Below are 14,314 nucleotides of genomic sequence, written 5' to 3'. Positions count from 1 at the left end.
GTATAGTCCATGGGGTCACAAAGAGTAGGACACGACTGAGCAACTTTCACTTTCACCATTTATACTATCACACAGAAAAATGAAATACTTAAGATATAAATCTAACAAAATAAATAATAAGATCTATATGAAGAAAACTATAAAACACTGATTAAAGAAATAAAAGTAGACCTAAATATATGAAGAGATATTTCATGTTCATCTTTAGAAAGGTGCAATGCTGTTAAATGTCACTTCTTCCCAACTTCATCTAGATTCAACACAATTACAATCAAAATCCCAGCAAGTTATTTTGTGGATATCAACAAACTGATTCTACGATCTTTATGGAAAAACAAAAAAACCCAGGATAGCCAACACAGTACTGAAGAACAGAGGCAAAGAGCTGACACTACCCAACATCAAGCCTTATTATAAGGCTACAGTGATTAAGATAGTATGGTATTAGTGAAAGAACAGACAAACACATCAATGGAACAAACAGAGAGCCCAGAAACAGACTCACACAAAGATAGTCGATTGATCTTTGACAAAGGAGAAAGGCAATTAAACGATGAAAGGACAGACTTTTCAGCATATGGCTGGTGCTGGAACAAAGGAACATCTACATGGAAAAAAATACAAACAGACTTTACAACTTTCTGAAGTTACGTCAAAATGGATCAAAGACCTAAATGTGAAACGCAAAACTATAAAACACAGGAGAAGATCTAGGTGACCTTGAGTTTGGTGATGACTTTTTAAATACAACACCAAAAGCACAATCCAGGAAAGAAAAATGGCTAAGTTGGACTTCATTAAACCCAAAACATCTGCTCTGCCATAATCACTTAAATAAGAACACTTAAATGAAAAGATAAGCCACAGACTGGGAGAAAATATTTGGAAAAACACAGCTGGTAAAGGACTTTTATGCAGAATATAAAAGAACTCTTAAAATTCAATAATAATAAGTCAAACAACTCAATTAAATCAATGGGCAAGATCTGAACAGAGGACACTTTATATATATACAAATGGCAACTGAGCATATGAAAAGATGTTCAACATCATTTACCATTAAAGAACTGCCAATTAAAACAGCAATAAGATGTTGCTATTACTACACACCCATTAGGACAGCTAAAATTCAAAACACTGACAATAATATTTGCTGGTAAGGATGCAGGGCAAAGGGAACTCTCACTCACTGCTGGAGAGAATGCAAAATGGCGCTCTCATATAGATAAACATAGGTCTACCATATGATCCAGAATCAGCACTCCTAAACATTTACCCAAATGAGTTGAAAGCATATGACCACAAAAAACTTACACATGAACGTTTACAGCAGCTTTCTTCATAACTGCTACAACTTCGACAACCAAAATGTCCTTCAATAGGTGAATGAATAAACAAACTGTGGTACAATGGAATATTGCTTAGCAATAAAAAGAAATGAGCCATCAAACCATAAATAGACATACAGGAAATTAAATGTAAATTATTAAGTGCAACATGCTAAAAAGGCTATATACTGTAGGATTCCAACTACAGGACAATTTGAAAAAGGAAGAATTCCAGAGACAGTAAAAGAAAGAAAAAGATGAACAGTTTCCAGGGGCTTGAGGGACAGGCAGGTGAGGGATGAACAAGTGTAGCACAGGATGTTTTTAGGGCAGTGAAACTATTCTGATGCAGGCAGGACATTATGCACATACAACTGAAAAAGTATATCCTAATGTAAACTATAAACTTTAGTTAATAACAATGTATCAGTATCAGTTCCTCAGCTGTAAAAAATTCTGCTCTAAGAAAGAAATTATATTACCTGGATAGTTCATGTGACAAATAATAAATTTCAACATATACCTCATAATAATAATTATGTTACACATGCCACTGAAAAAGCATTATGTCAGAGTTAGAAAGACCTTTATATATATGTTTTTGGTTTTTAAACTGAGATAAAATTCACATGCCATAAAGTTTACACTTTTAAAGAATTCCACACTAATGTATTAATAACAGGGGAAACTGTGTGTGAATGGCAGGAAAACAAGACCTCTTTGTACTTTCTGTGAAATTCTCCTGCAAACCTAAAAAGTCATCTTTTAAAAAAAGTCTATTTAAAAAAACAAAACAAATATTTTATATCCCTTTCGAGAGACTAGTTTAGAAATTGTCATGTGATCCAACTCTGGCCAATGAAAAGTGAAAAGAATTTTATTATGGGAAAAATTTCCTCAGTCTTAAAAGAAAAGGATGGCTGAAGGCACAAATATCTTCCATTTCTCCCTTTGGAAACTTCACTAACTGGATGGGAAGTTTATCAGAAAGGAAAATAGCCAGAGAGCAAAGACTATATAAAGGGTACAAAGTAAGGACAAAATTTGGGCCCTCAATGAGGTATCTGAATTAATCAGATTAACCAACTAGGAAGCAGTTCTAACACCAGTCTAACTGTGCAAGAAATAAATGTTACCATGTTGCTTTTAATTTAGAGTTTCTGTTACTTGAAGCTAAAGGCACCCTAAATGATACAGCACATATTATATATATTATACATACATATTCAGAATTCTTATACCACACGGCCAAATTATTATCAAATGTAATGTTATTTTTAACAAGAGGACAAGAAAACAAAAACACTGTACAATAATAAGAAATTATATTGCCTTGATAATTCATGTGACAAGTAATATTTTTAATATATACTTTACAATAATTTTGTTATGCATGTTACTAAAAAATCATATCAGTGTTAGAAGGATCTTTATACATGTTCTTCTCCTTTTTAAAACTGAGATAAAATTCACATACCATAGAATGTAGACTTTTAAAGAGTACAATTCAGAGGTGTTTAGTGTACTCACATGGTTGTGTAACTAAAATCACCATGACTTAATCCTAGAATATTTTTATGACCCAAAGAGAAGCCGTGAAACAATCAGAATCATTCTCCATGGTCTCCTATCCCCAGACTCTGCAACCACTAACCTACTTTCTGTCTCTATGGATTTGCCTACTATGGACATTTCATATAAATGTATTATGTGGCCTTCAGTGTCTAGCTTCTTTCATTTATTTTTTTATTTTTTTTTAAACTTTACAATATTGTATTGGTTTTGCCAAATATCGAAATGAATCCACCATAGGTATACATGTGTTCCCCATCCTGAAACCTCCTCCCTCCCCATACCATCCCTCTGGGTCGTCCCAGTGCACCAGCCCCAAGCATCCAGTATCGTGCATCGAACCTGGACTGGTGACTCATTCCACATATGATATTTTACGTATTTCAATGCCATTCTCCCAAATCATCCCACCCTCTCCCTCTCCCACAGAGTCCAAAAGACTGTTCTATATATCAGTGTCTATTTTGCTGTCTCGTACACCGGGTTATTGTTACCATCTTTCTAAATTCCATATATATGTGTTAGTATACTCTATTGGTGTTTTTCTTTCTGGCTTACTTCACCCTGTATAATAGGCTCCAGTTTCATCCACCTTATTAGAACTGATTCAAATGTATTCTTTTTAATGACTGAGTAATACTCCATTGTGTATATGTACCACTGCTTTCTTATCCATTCATCTGATGATGGACATCTAGGTTGCTTCCATGTCCTGGCTATTATAAACAGTACTGCGATGAACATTGGGGTACACGTGTTTCTTTCATTTCTGGTTTCCTCAGTGTGTACGCCCAGCAGTGGGATTGCTGGATCATAAGGCAGTTCTATTTCCAGTTTTTTAAGGAATCTCCACACTGTTCTCCATAGTGGCTGTACTAGTTTGCATTCCCACCAACAGTGTAAGAGGGTTCCCTTTTCTCCACACCCTCTCCAGCATTTACTGCTTGTAGACTTTTGGATCACAGCCATTCTGACTGGCGTGAAATGGTACCTTATAGTGGTTTTGATTTTCATTTCTCTGATAATGAGTGATGTTGAGCATCTTTTCAAGTGTTTGTTAGCCTTCTGTATGTCTTCTTTGGAGAAATGTCTATTTAGTTCTTTGGCCCATTTTTTGATTGTGTCATTTATTTTTCTGGAATTGAGCTGTTGGAGTTGCTTGTATATTTTTGAGATTAGTTGTTTGTCAGTTGCTTCATTTGCTATTATTTTCTCCCATTCTGAAGGCTGTCTTTTCACCTTGCTTATAGTTTCCTTTGTTGTGCAAAAGCTTTTAAGTTTAATTAGGTCCCATTTGTTTATTTTTGCTTTTATTTCCAATATTCTGGGAAGTGGGTCATAGAGGATGCTGCTGTGATGTATGTCGGAGAGGGTTTTGGCTATGTTCTCCTCTAGGAGTTTTATAGTTTCTGGTCTTATGTTTAGATCTTTAATCCATTTTGAGTTTATTTTTGTGTATGGTGTTAGAAAGTGTTCTAGTTTCATTCTTTTACAAGTGGTTGACCAGTTTTCCCAGCACCACTTGTTAAAGAGAGTCTTTAATCCATTGTATATTCTTGCCTCCTTTGTCAAAGATAAGGTGTCCATATGTGTGTGGATTTATCTCTGGGCTTTCTATTTTGTTCCATTGATCTATATTTCTGTCTTTGTGCCAGTACCATACTGTCTTGATGACTGTGGCTTTGTAATAGAGCCTGAAGTCAGGTAGGTTGATTCCTCCAGTTCCATTCTTCTTTCTCAAGATCGCTTTGGCTATTTGAGGTTTTTTGTATTTCCATACAAATTGTGAAATTATTTGTTCTAGCTCTGTGAAGAATACTGTTGGTAGCTTGATAGGGATTGCATTGAATCTATAAATTGCTTTGGATAGTATACTCATTTTCACTATACTGATTCTTCTGATCCATGAACATGGTACATTTTCCATCTATTAGTGTCCTCTTTGATTTCTTTCACCAGTGTTTTATAGTTGTCTATATATAGGTCTTTAGTTTCTTTAGGTAGATATATTCCTAAGTATTTTATTCTTTTCGTTGCAATGGTGAATGGAATTGTTTCCTTAATTTCTCTTTCTGTTTTCTCATTATTAGTGTATAGGAATGCAAGGGGTTTCTGTGTGTTGATATTATATCCTGCAACTTTACTATGGTCATTGATTAGTTCTAGTAATTTTCTGGTGGAGTCTTTAGGGTTTTCTAAAGGATCAGAGGATCATGTCATCTGCAAACAGTGAGAGTTTACTTCTTCTTTTCCAATTTGGATTCCTTTTATTTCTTTTTCTGCTCTGATTGCTGTGGCCAAAACTTCCAAAACTATGTTGAATAATAATGGTGAAAGTGGGCACCCTTGTCTTGTTCCTGACTTTAGAGGAAATGCTCTCAATTTTTCACCATTGAGGATAATGTTTGCTGTGGGTTTGTCATATATAGCTTTTATTATGTTGAGGTATGTTCCTTCTATTCCTGCTTTCTGGAGAGTTTTTATCATAAATGGGTGTTGAATTTTGTCAAAGGCTTTCTCTGCATCTATTGAGATAATCATATGGTTTTTATTTTTCAATTTGTTAATGTGGTGTATTACACTGATTGATTTGCAGATATTGAAGAATCCTTGCATCCCTGGGATAAAGCCCACTTGGTCATGGTGTATGATCTTTTTAATGTGTTGTTGGATTCTGATTGCTAGAATTTTGTTAAGGATTTTTGCATCTATGTTCATCAGTGATATTTGCCTGTAGTTTTCTTTTTTTGTGGGATCTTTGTCAGGTTTTGGTATTAGGGTGATGGTGGCCTCATAGAATGAGTTTGGAAGTTTACTTTCCTCTGCAATTTTCTGGAAGAGTTTGAGTAGGATAGGTGTTAGCTCTTTTCTAAATTTTTGGTAGAATTCAGCTGTGAAGCCATCTGGACCTGGGCTTTTGTTTGCTGGAAGATTTTTGATTACAGTTTCAATTTCCGTGCCTGTGATGGGTCTGTTAAGATTTTCTATTTCTTCCTCGTTCAGTTTTGGAAAGTTGTACTTTTCTAAGAATTTGTCCATTTCTTCCACGTTGTCCATTTTATTGGCATATAATTGTTGATAGTAGTTTCTTATGATCCTTTGTATTTCTGTGTTGTCTGTTGTGATCTCTCCAGTTCCACTTCTAATTTTATTGATTTGATTTTTCTCCCTTTGTTTCTTGATGAGTCTGGCTAATGGTCTGTCAATTTTATTTATCCTTTCAAAGAACCAGCTTTTGGCTTTGTTGATTTTTGCTATGGTCTCTTCTGTTTCTTTTGCATTTATTTCTGCCCTAATTTTTAAGATTTCTTTCCTTCTACTAACCCTGGGGTTCTTCATTTCTTCCTTTTCTGGGTGGTTTAGGTGTAGAGTTAGGTTATTTATTTGACTTTTTTTTTGTTTCTTGAGGTATGCCTGTATTGCTATGAACTTTCCCCTTAGGACTGCTTTTACAGCGTCCCACAGGTTTTGGGCTGTTGTGTTTTCATTTTCATTCGTTTCTATGCAAATTTTGATTTCTTTTTTGATTTCTTCTGTGATTTGTTGGTTATTCAGCAGCGTGTTGTTCAGCCTCCATATGTTGGAATTTTTAATAGTTTTTCTCCTGTAATTGAGATCTAATCTTACTGCATTGTGGTCAAAAAAGATGCTTGGAATGATCTCAATTGTTTTGAATTTACCAAGGCTAGATTTATGGCCCAGGATGTGATCTATCCTGGAGAAGGTTCCATGTGCACTTGAGAAAAAGGTGAAATTCATTGTTTTGGGATGAAATGTCCTATAGATATCAATTATGTCTAACTGGTCTATTGTATCGTTTAAAGTTTGTGTTTCCTTGTTAATTTTCTGTTTAGTTGATCTATCCATAGGTGTGAGTGGGGTATTAAAGTCTCCCACTATTATTGTGTTATTGTTAATTTCTCCTTTCACACTTGTTAGCATTTTTCTTACATATTGCGGTGCTCCCGTGTTGGGTGCATATATATTTATAATTGTTATATCTTCTTCTTGGATTGATCCTTTGATCATTATGTAGTGACCGTCTTTGTCTCTTTTCACAGCCTTTGTTTTAAAGTCTATTTTATCTGATATGAGTATTGCTACTCCTGCTTTCTTTTGGTCCCTATTTGCATGGAAAATCTTTTTCCAGCTCTTCACTTTCAGTCTGTATGTGTCCCCTGTTTTGAGGTGGGTCTCTTGTAGACAGCATATGTAGGGGTCTTGTTTTTGTATCCATTCAGCCAGTCTTTGTCTTTTGGTTGGGGCATTCAACCCATTTACGTTTAAGGTAATTATTGATAAATGATCCCATTGTCATTTACTTTATTGTTTTGGGTTCAAATTTATACATCCTTTTTGTGCTTCCTGTCTAGAGAATATCCTTTAGTATTTGTTGGAGAGCTGGTTTGGTGGTGCTGAATTCTCTCAGCTTTTGCTTGTCTGTAAAGCTTTTGATTTCTCCTTCATATTTGAATGAGATCCTTGCTGGGTACAGTAATCTGGGCTGTAGGTTATTTTCTTTCATCACTTTAAGTACGTCTTGCCATTCCCTCCTTGAAGAGTTTCTACTGAAAGATCAGCTGTTATCCTTATGGGAATTCCTTTGTGGCTTCTTTCATTTAGAATGAAAATTTTTCAAGGTTCAGCCATGTAACATGGAAATATATCAAAAAATCATGCATTTTTATGGCTGAATCATATTCCATTGTTTGTTGTGGTCCACACAGTCAAAGGCTTTGGCATAGTCAATAAAGTAGATAATTTTCCAACACTCTCTTGCTTTTTGGATGATCCAATGCATGTTGGCAATTTGATCTCTGGTTCTCTGCCTTTTCTAAAACCAACTTAAACATCTGAAAGTTCATGGTTCACGTACTGTTGGAAGCCTGGCTTGGAGAATTTTGAGCATTACTTTACTAGCGTGTGAGATGAGTGCAATTGTGCAGTAGTTTGAGCATTCTTTGGAACTGGAATGAAAACTGACCTTTTCCAGTCCTGTGGCCACTGCTGAGTTTTCTAAATTTGCTGGCATTTTGAGTCCAGCACTTTCACAGCATCACCTTTTAGGATTTGAAATGGATCAACTGGAATTCCATCACCTCCACTAGCTTTGTTCATAGTGATGCTTCCTCAGGCCCACTGGACTTCGCATTCCAGGATGTCTGGCTCTAGATGAGTGATCACAACATCATGATTATCTGGGTCTTTAAGATCTTTTTTGTGCAGTTCTGTGTATTCTTGCCACCTCTTCTTAATATCTTCTGCTTCTGTTAGGTCCATATCATTTCTGTCCTTTATTGACCCCATCTTTGCATGAAATGTTCCTTGGTATCCCTAATTTTCTTGAAGAGATCTCTAGTCTTTCCCATTCTATTGTTTTCCTCTATTTCTTTGCACTGATCACTGAGGAAGGCTTTCTTACCTCTCCTTGCTATTCTTTGGAACTATGCATTCAAATGGGTATATCTTTCCTTTTCTCCTATGCCTTTCGCTTCTCTTCTATTCACAGCTATCTGTAAGGCCTCCTCAGACAACCATTTCGCCTTTTTGCATTTCTTTTTCTTGGGGATGGTCTTGATCACAGCCTCCTGTACAATGTCACGAACCTCTGTCCATAGTCCATCAGGCACTCTATCAGATCTAATCCCTTGAATCTATTTGTCACTTCCACTGTATAACAGTAAGGGATTTGATTTAGGTCAAACCTGAATGGTCTAGTGGTTTTCCCCCTACTTTCTTCAATTTAAGTCTGAATTTGGCAATAAGGAGTTCATGGTCTGTGCCATAGTCAGCTCCCGGTCTTGCTTTTGCTGACTGTATAGAACTTCTCCATCTTTGGCTACAAAAAATATAATCAATCTGATTTTGGTATTGACCATCTGGTGATGTCCATGTGTAGAGTCTTCTCTTGTGTTGTTGGAAGAGGATGTTTGCTATGACCAGTGCATTCTCTTGGCAAAACTATTAGCCTTTCACCTGTTTCATTCTGTACTCCAAGGCCAAATTTGCCTGTTACTCCAGGTGTTTCTTCACTCCCTACTTTTGCATTCCAATCCCCTATAATGAAAAGGACATCTGTTTTGGCTGTTAGTTCTAGGTCTTGTAGGTCTTCATAGAACTGTTCAACTTCAGCTTCTTCAGCATTACTGGTCAGGGCGTAGATTTGGATTACTGTGATACTGAATTGTTTGCCTTGTAAACAAACAGAAATCATTCTGTCATTTTTGAGATTGCATCCAAGTACTGCATTTCAGACTCTTGTTGACTATGATGGCTATTCCATTTCTTCTAAGGGATTCTTGTCCATAGTAGTAGATATAATGGTTATGTTAGTTAAATTCACCCATTCCAGTCCATTTTAGTTCACTGATTCCTAGAATGTCAACGTTCACTCTTGCCATCTCCTGTTTGAACACTTCCAATGTGCCTTGATTCATGGACCTAACATTCCAGGTTCCTATGCAATATTGCTCTTTACAGCATCAGACTTTACTTCCATGACCAGTTACATCCACAACTGGGTATTATTTTTGCTTTGGCTCCGTCTCTTCATTCTTTCTGGAGTTATTTCTCTACTGATCTCCAGTAGCATATTGGGCACCTACCAACCTGGGGAGTTCATCTTTCAGTGTCCTATCTTTTTGCCTTTTCATACTGTTCATGGGGTTCTCAAGGCAAGAATACTGAAGTGGTTTGCCATTCCCTTTTCCAGTGGACCACGGTTTGTCAGAACTCTTCACCAAGACCCATCCATCTTGGGTGGCCTTACATGGCATGGCTTATAAGTTTCATTGAGTCAGACAAGGCTGTGGTCCATGTGATCAGACTGGTTAGTTTTCTGTGATTGTGGTTTTCAGTCTGTCTGCCCTCTGATGGAGAAGGGTAAGAGGCTTATGGAAGCTTCCTGATGGGGGAGACTGACTGAGGGGGAAATTGGGTCTAGTTCTGATGGGCAGGGCCCTATTCAGTAAATCTTTAATCCAATTTTCTGTTGATGGGTGGGGCTGTGTTTCCTCCCTGTTATTTACCTGGGGCCAGCCTATGGTGGAAGTAATGAAGATAATGGCGACCTCCTTCAAAAGGTCCCATGCATACTGCTACACTGAGTGCCCCTAGCCCTGCAGCAGGCCACTGCTGACCCACACCTCCGCCAGAGACTCCTAGACATTCACGAGCAAGTCTACTTCTGCTTTATTGACTATGCCAAAGCCTTTGACTGTGTGGATCAAAACAACTGCAAAACATTCTTAAAGAGATGGGAATACCAGACCACCTGACCTACCTCTTGAGAAATTGTATGCAGGTCAGGAAGCAACAGTTAGAACTGGACATGGAACAACAGACTGGTTCCAAATAGGAAAATGAGTACATCAAGGCTGTACATTGGCACCCTGCTTATTTAACTTATATGCAGAGTACATCATGAGAAACGCTGGGCCGGAAGAAGCACAAGCTGGAAACAAAATTGCCAGGAGAAATATCAATAACAACAGATACGCAAATGACACCACTCTTATGGCAGAAAGTGAAGAAGAACTAAAGAGCCTCTTAATGAAAGTGAAAGAGGAGAGTGAAAAAGTTGGCTTAAAACTCAACATTCAGAAAACAAAGATCATGGCATCTGGTCCCATCACTTCACAGCAAATAGATGGGGAAACAATGGATACAGTAACAGGCTTTATTTTGGGGGGCTCCAAAATCATTGCAGATGGTGATTGCAGCCGTGAAATTAAAAGACGCTTGCTCCTTGGAAGAAAAGCTATGACCAACCTAGATAACATATTCAAAAGCAGAGAATTACTTTGCCAACAAAGGTCTGTCTAGTCAAAGCTATGGTTTTTCCAGTAGTCATGTATGAATGTGAGAGTTGGACTATAAAGAAAGCTGAGCACCAAAGAATTGATGCTTTTGAACTGTGGTGTTGGAGAAGACTCTTGAGAGTGCCTTGGACTGCAAGGAGATCCAACCAGTCCATCCTAAAGGAAATCAGTCCTGAATATTCATTGGAAGAACTGATGCTGAAGCTGAAACTCCAATACTTTGGCCACCTGATGCGAAGAACTGACTCATCTGAAAAGAGCCTGATGCTGGGAAAGACTCAAGGCAGGAGAAGAGCATGACAGAGGATGAGATGGTTGGAAGGCATCACCGACTCAATGGACACGAGTTTGAGTAAATTCCAGGAGTTGACGATGGACAGGGAGGCCCGGCATGCTGCAGTCCATGGGGTCACAAAGATTCGGACACATCTGAGCAACTGAACTGAACTGATATTCCATTGTATGGCTAAACCACATTTTGCTTATCCATTCATCAGTTGACAGACAATTGAGTTGTCTTCACTTTTTGGGCTATTAGTAATAATGCTGCTATGGACATTCATGTTCAAGTTTTTGTGAACATATATTTTCAATTTTCCTGGGTATAGATCTAAAGCAAAATTGCTGGGTCATATGGTAACTTTCTGAGAAACTACCAAAATGTTTCCAAAATAGCTACACCATTTTACAATCCCAATAGCAATGTATAATGGCTCCAATTTCTCCACATCTTCACCAACACATCATATGTCTATTTTATTTTAGCCTTCCTAGTGGGTATAAAATACTATCTCTTGGTGGTTTTGATGTATATTTTCCTAACTGGTGACATGGAGCATCTTTTCACATGTGTTTATTATCTATTTGTAGATCTTCTTTGAAGAAATACCTGTTCTAAGTCTTTGACTATTTTGAAATTGGATTATTAGTCTTTTTGTCTCTCAGTCTAAGAATTCTTTACATACTCTAGATAATATACTCTTATAAGATACATATTTACATTTTCTCCCATTCTGTGAGCTATCTTTTCAATTTTTTCATAGTGTCCTTAACGTACACTTTCTTGATAATGTCCTCTGACTTACTTTTTATGAACTCCAATTTATTTTCTCTTGTTGTTTATGTTTTAGGTGTCATATCTAATAAAACAATCCCTAACCCAAGGACACAAAGATTTTATTCTATGTTTTCTTCTCAGAGTTTAGTAGTTTTAGTCCTTAATTGTAGGCCTCTGATCCATTTTGAGTTACTATTTACATATGCTGTGACGTAAGAATCTGAGCTAATTTTCCATGTGAATATTCAGTTGTCCCCAAACCATTTGTTACAAAAAGCATTCTTTCCCCTATTTAATTATTCTGTCGCCCTTGCCAAAAATCAACTGACCATAAATGCATGCACTTACTTCTGGGCTGTCAGCTCTATGCACTTGACCTTTATGTATATCTGGATGTCAGTACTACAGTTTTTGGTCCTCTTTAAATTCTAACAATGTTTTATAGTTCTCAGTGTGGAAATCTTGGATTTCTTCTATCCAAATTTATTTAACAATTTGTTAAATAAACAAAATGTTTATTCTTCTTAATGTTATTGGAAATGGAACTGTTTCCTTAGTTCAATTTTCAGACTGTTCATTGTTAGTGGATAGAAATAAAATTGACTTTTGTATATTCATGCTTCTTATAACCTCATTAAACTCATTTAATATCTCTAATAACTTGTGGAAAGATTCCTTAGGATCATCCATACACATGATCATGTTATCTGAAAATCCAAACAGTTTTACTTCATTTTCTAGTCTAATTGCTCTAGCTAGTATGTTTAGTATAGTATTGAACAGAAGTAGCAGAACAAACATCCTAGTCTTGTTCCTGATATTCAGGGTGAAACCTTTAAATCTTTTACCATTAAGTGTGATGTTAACTATGGGTTTTTCATAGACATCCTTCATTAGGTTGAGGAAGCTCCCTCTTACTCCACGACTGTTGAGTGTTTTTATCAAGAAAATGTGTCAGATTTTGTCAAATGTTTTTCTGCATCTATCAACTGCCTTTTACTCTACTGATGAAGTACTAAGTTGATTGATTTTAATCAATTATTGATGAATGAATGACTGAGGTTGATTCAAATTCATATTTCTGGAATACACACATTTGGCCATGGTATGTAATTCTTTGTGCACATTGCTGGATTTAGTTTGCTAATATCTAGCTAAGAATTTTTGTATCTATATTAAAAAGGGGATATTGGTCTGTATTTTTCCTGTCTTTTTCTAATTTATTATCAGGGAAATTCTAGCCTCACTGAATGCATCAGGAAGTGTCCCTCCTTAGTAAAACACTGGTGTTAACTCTTTAAAAACTAGTTATATTCAGATCTCCTACTTCTTTTTGGGTCAGTTTCAGTACAGTTATGTGTTTCTAAGAATCTGTCCATTTTCCACACAAACAGTAACCAAAAGAAGAGTAGGAGTGGCTATACTGACCCATTAAAACTCTAATTGGGGAAAATGACTCAAAAAAAGTTATCTAGAGGAAGATTTTAAGCAGTATGCAAAATATATTTGGAAAAGAATGAAACAGAAAGACAGACTACTTTACAAGCTACCAGGGAAGAGATACCAGGTTACCAGAGCCACCAGGGAAGCCCACTTTACAGGCTAGGCCTGACATAATGATGAACTACAAAAAGAAAAAGGGGAGAAGTTTCTTAAGATATGCTTTGGACTATGTCAAAAGGTCTTAAAGACTCTGCTCCCAATGCAGAGAGCCCAAGTTTCCAAGTCAGGGAACTAGATCCCACATACCCCAACTAAGAGTTCACATGCTGCAACTAAATATCTCACATGCCACAACCAAAATAAATTAAAAAAAAAAAAAAAAAAAGCTAAAATTCTAATACTTACATAGGAATAGGAACTTGACATGGAGGACAAGGCAATGCAGTCTGAATAAATGCTGGTTCAGAAGGCTGTTCCCAAGGGCCTGTAGGCTGGTGCTACAAGTAAAATACACACCAATTTTAAGTCAGAAGAGCTAAACTGTATGGCCAGTTTAAGTATCTAAGAAAACAGTTCCAAAAATCCTCTGCTCAAGCAGGTTGAAATTTTTTCAAGTCATCAACAAATTGTGCTTATTGAAATATTTTACTACATCCTTAAATTCCATTACATTGTTTCCTTCTAACACATTTATATTAAAAATTGAGGCAGACTGCAGTTTTTAAATAACAGAACAAAGGCAGTATAGCATCCTCCACTTCTTATAAGCCCAAACAAAACAAAACAGAATCACAAAATCTAAATTCCACCAGTAGAATTTAACCTCCATTGTTTGGTTCACTACTATCTCCCCAGCACCTAGAAAAATGCTTAACATGTAGTAAGAATTCAGTAAATATTTGCTGAATGTGTGAAGGAATCTTTGAAGAAATTAGGAGATATTTATAACCCTACACCACAATATATGGAGGACTCACAAACTCATCTGCAAGATTATAAAATGACTATCATGCTGTTCTTACAAACATTTGTTTATTGGTTTCTTTTCTATACTGTAAGCTTCTAAAGACAGAAGGTCAAGTCTTAAACCTTAT

At 36.5% G+C, this 14,314-nt stretch overlaps 1 protein-coding gene across 9 annotated transcripts in view; it reads right to left on the bottom strand.

Moving 5' to 3' along the window:
• Positions 1-14,314, bottom strand: part of NFXL1 (nuclear transcription factor, X-box binding like 1) — a 62,036-nt gene that overhangs the window by 24,258 nt on the left and 23,464 nt on the right. For all 9 annotated transcript variants that reach the window (XM_086405915.1, XM_086405913.1, XM_086405911.1 and 6 more), the window contains one exon: positions 13,626-13,717. In XM_086405915.1, the coding sequence (XP_086262041.1) occupies positions 13,626-13,717 (92 nt within the window). Of the gene's footprint in view, positions 1-13,625; positions 13,718-14,314 lie in introns of those variants that run through there.

This window comes from Bos grunniens, chromosome 6 (assembly GCF_055505025.1).
Source record: "Bos grunniens cultivar Pamir isolate PY7600 chromosome 6, Bosgru_T2T1.0, whole genome shotgun sequence".
In the NCBI taxonomy this organism is placed as follows: Eukaryota; Metazoa; Chordata; class Mammalia; order Artiodactyla; family Bovidae; genus Bos; species Bos grunniens.
Note: the sequence above shows the minus strand (reverse complement) of the source record. Positions and strands in the feature narration are given on the sequence as shown.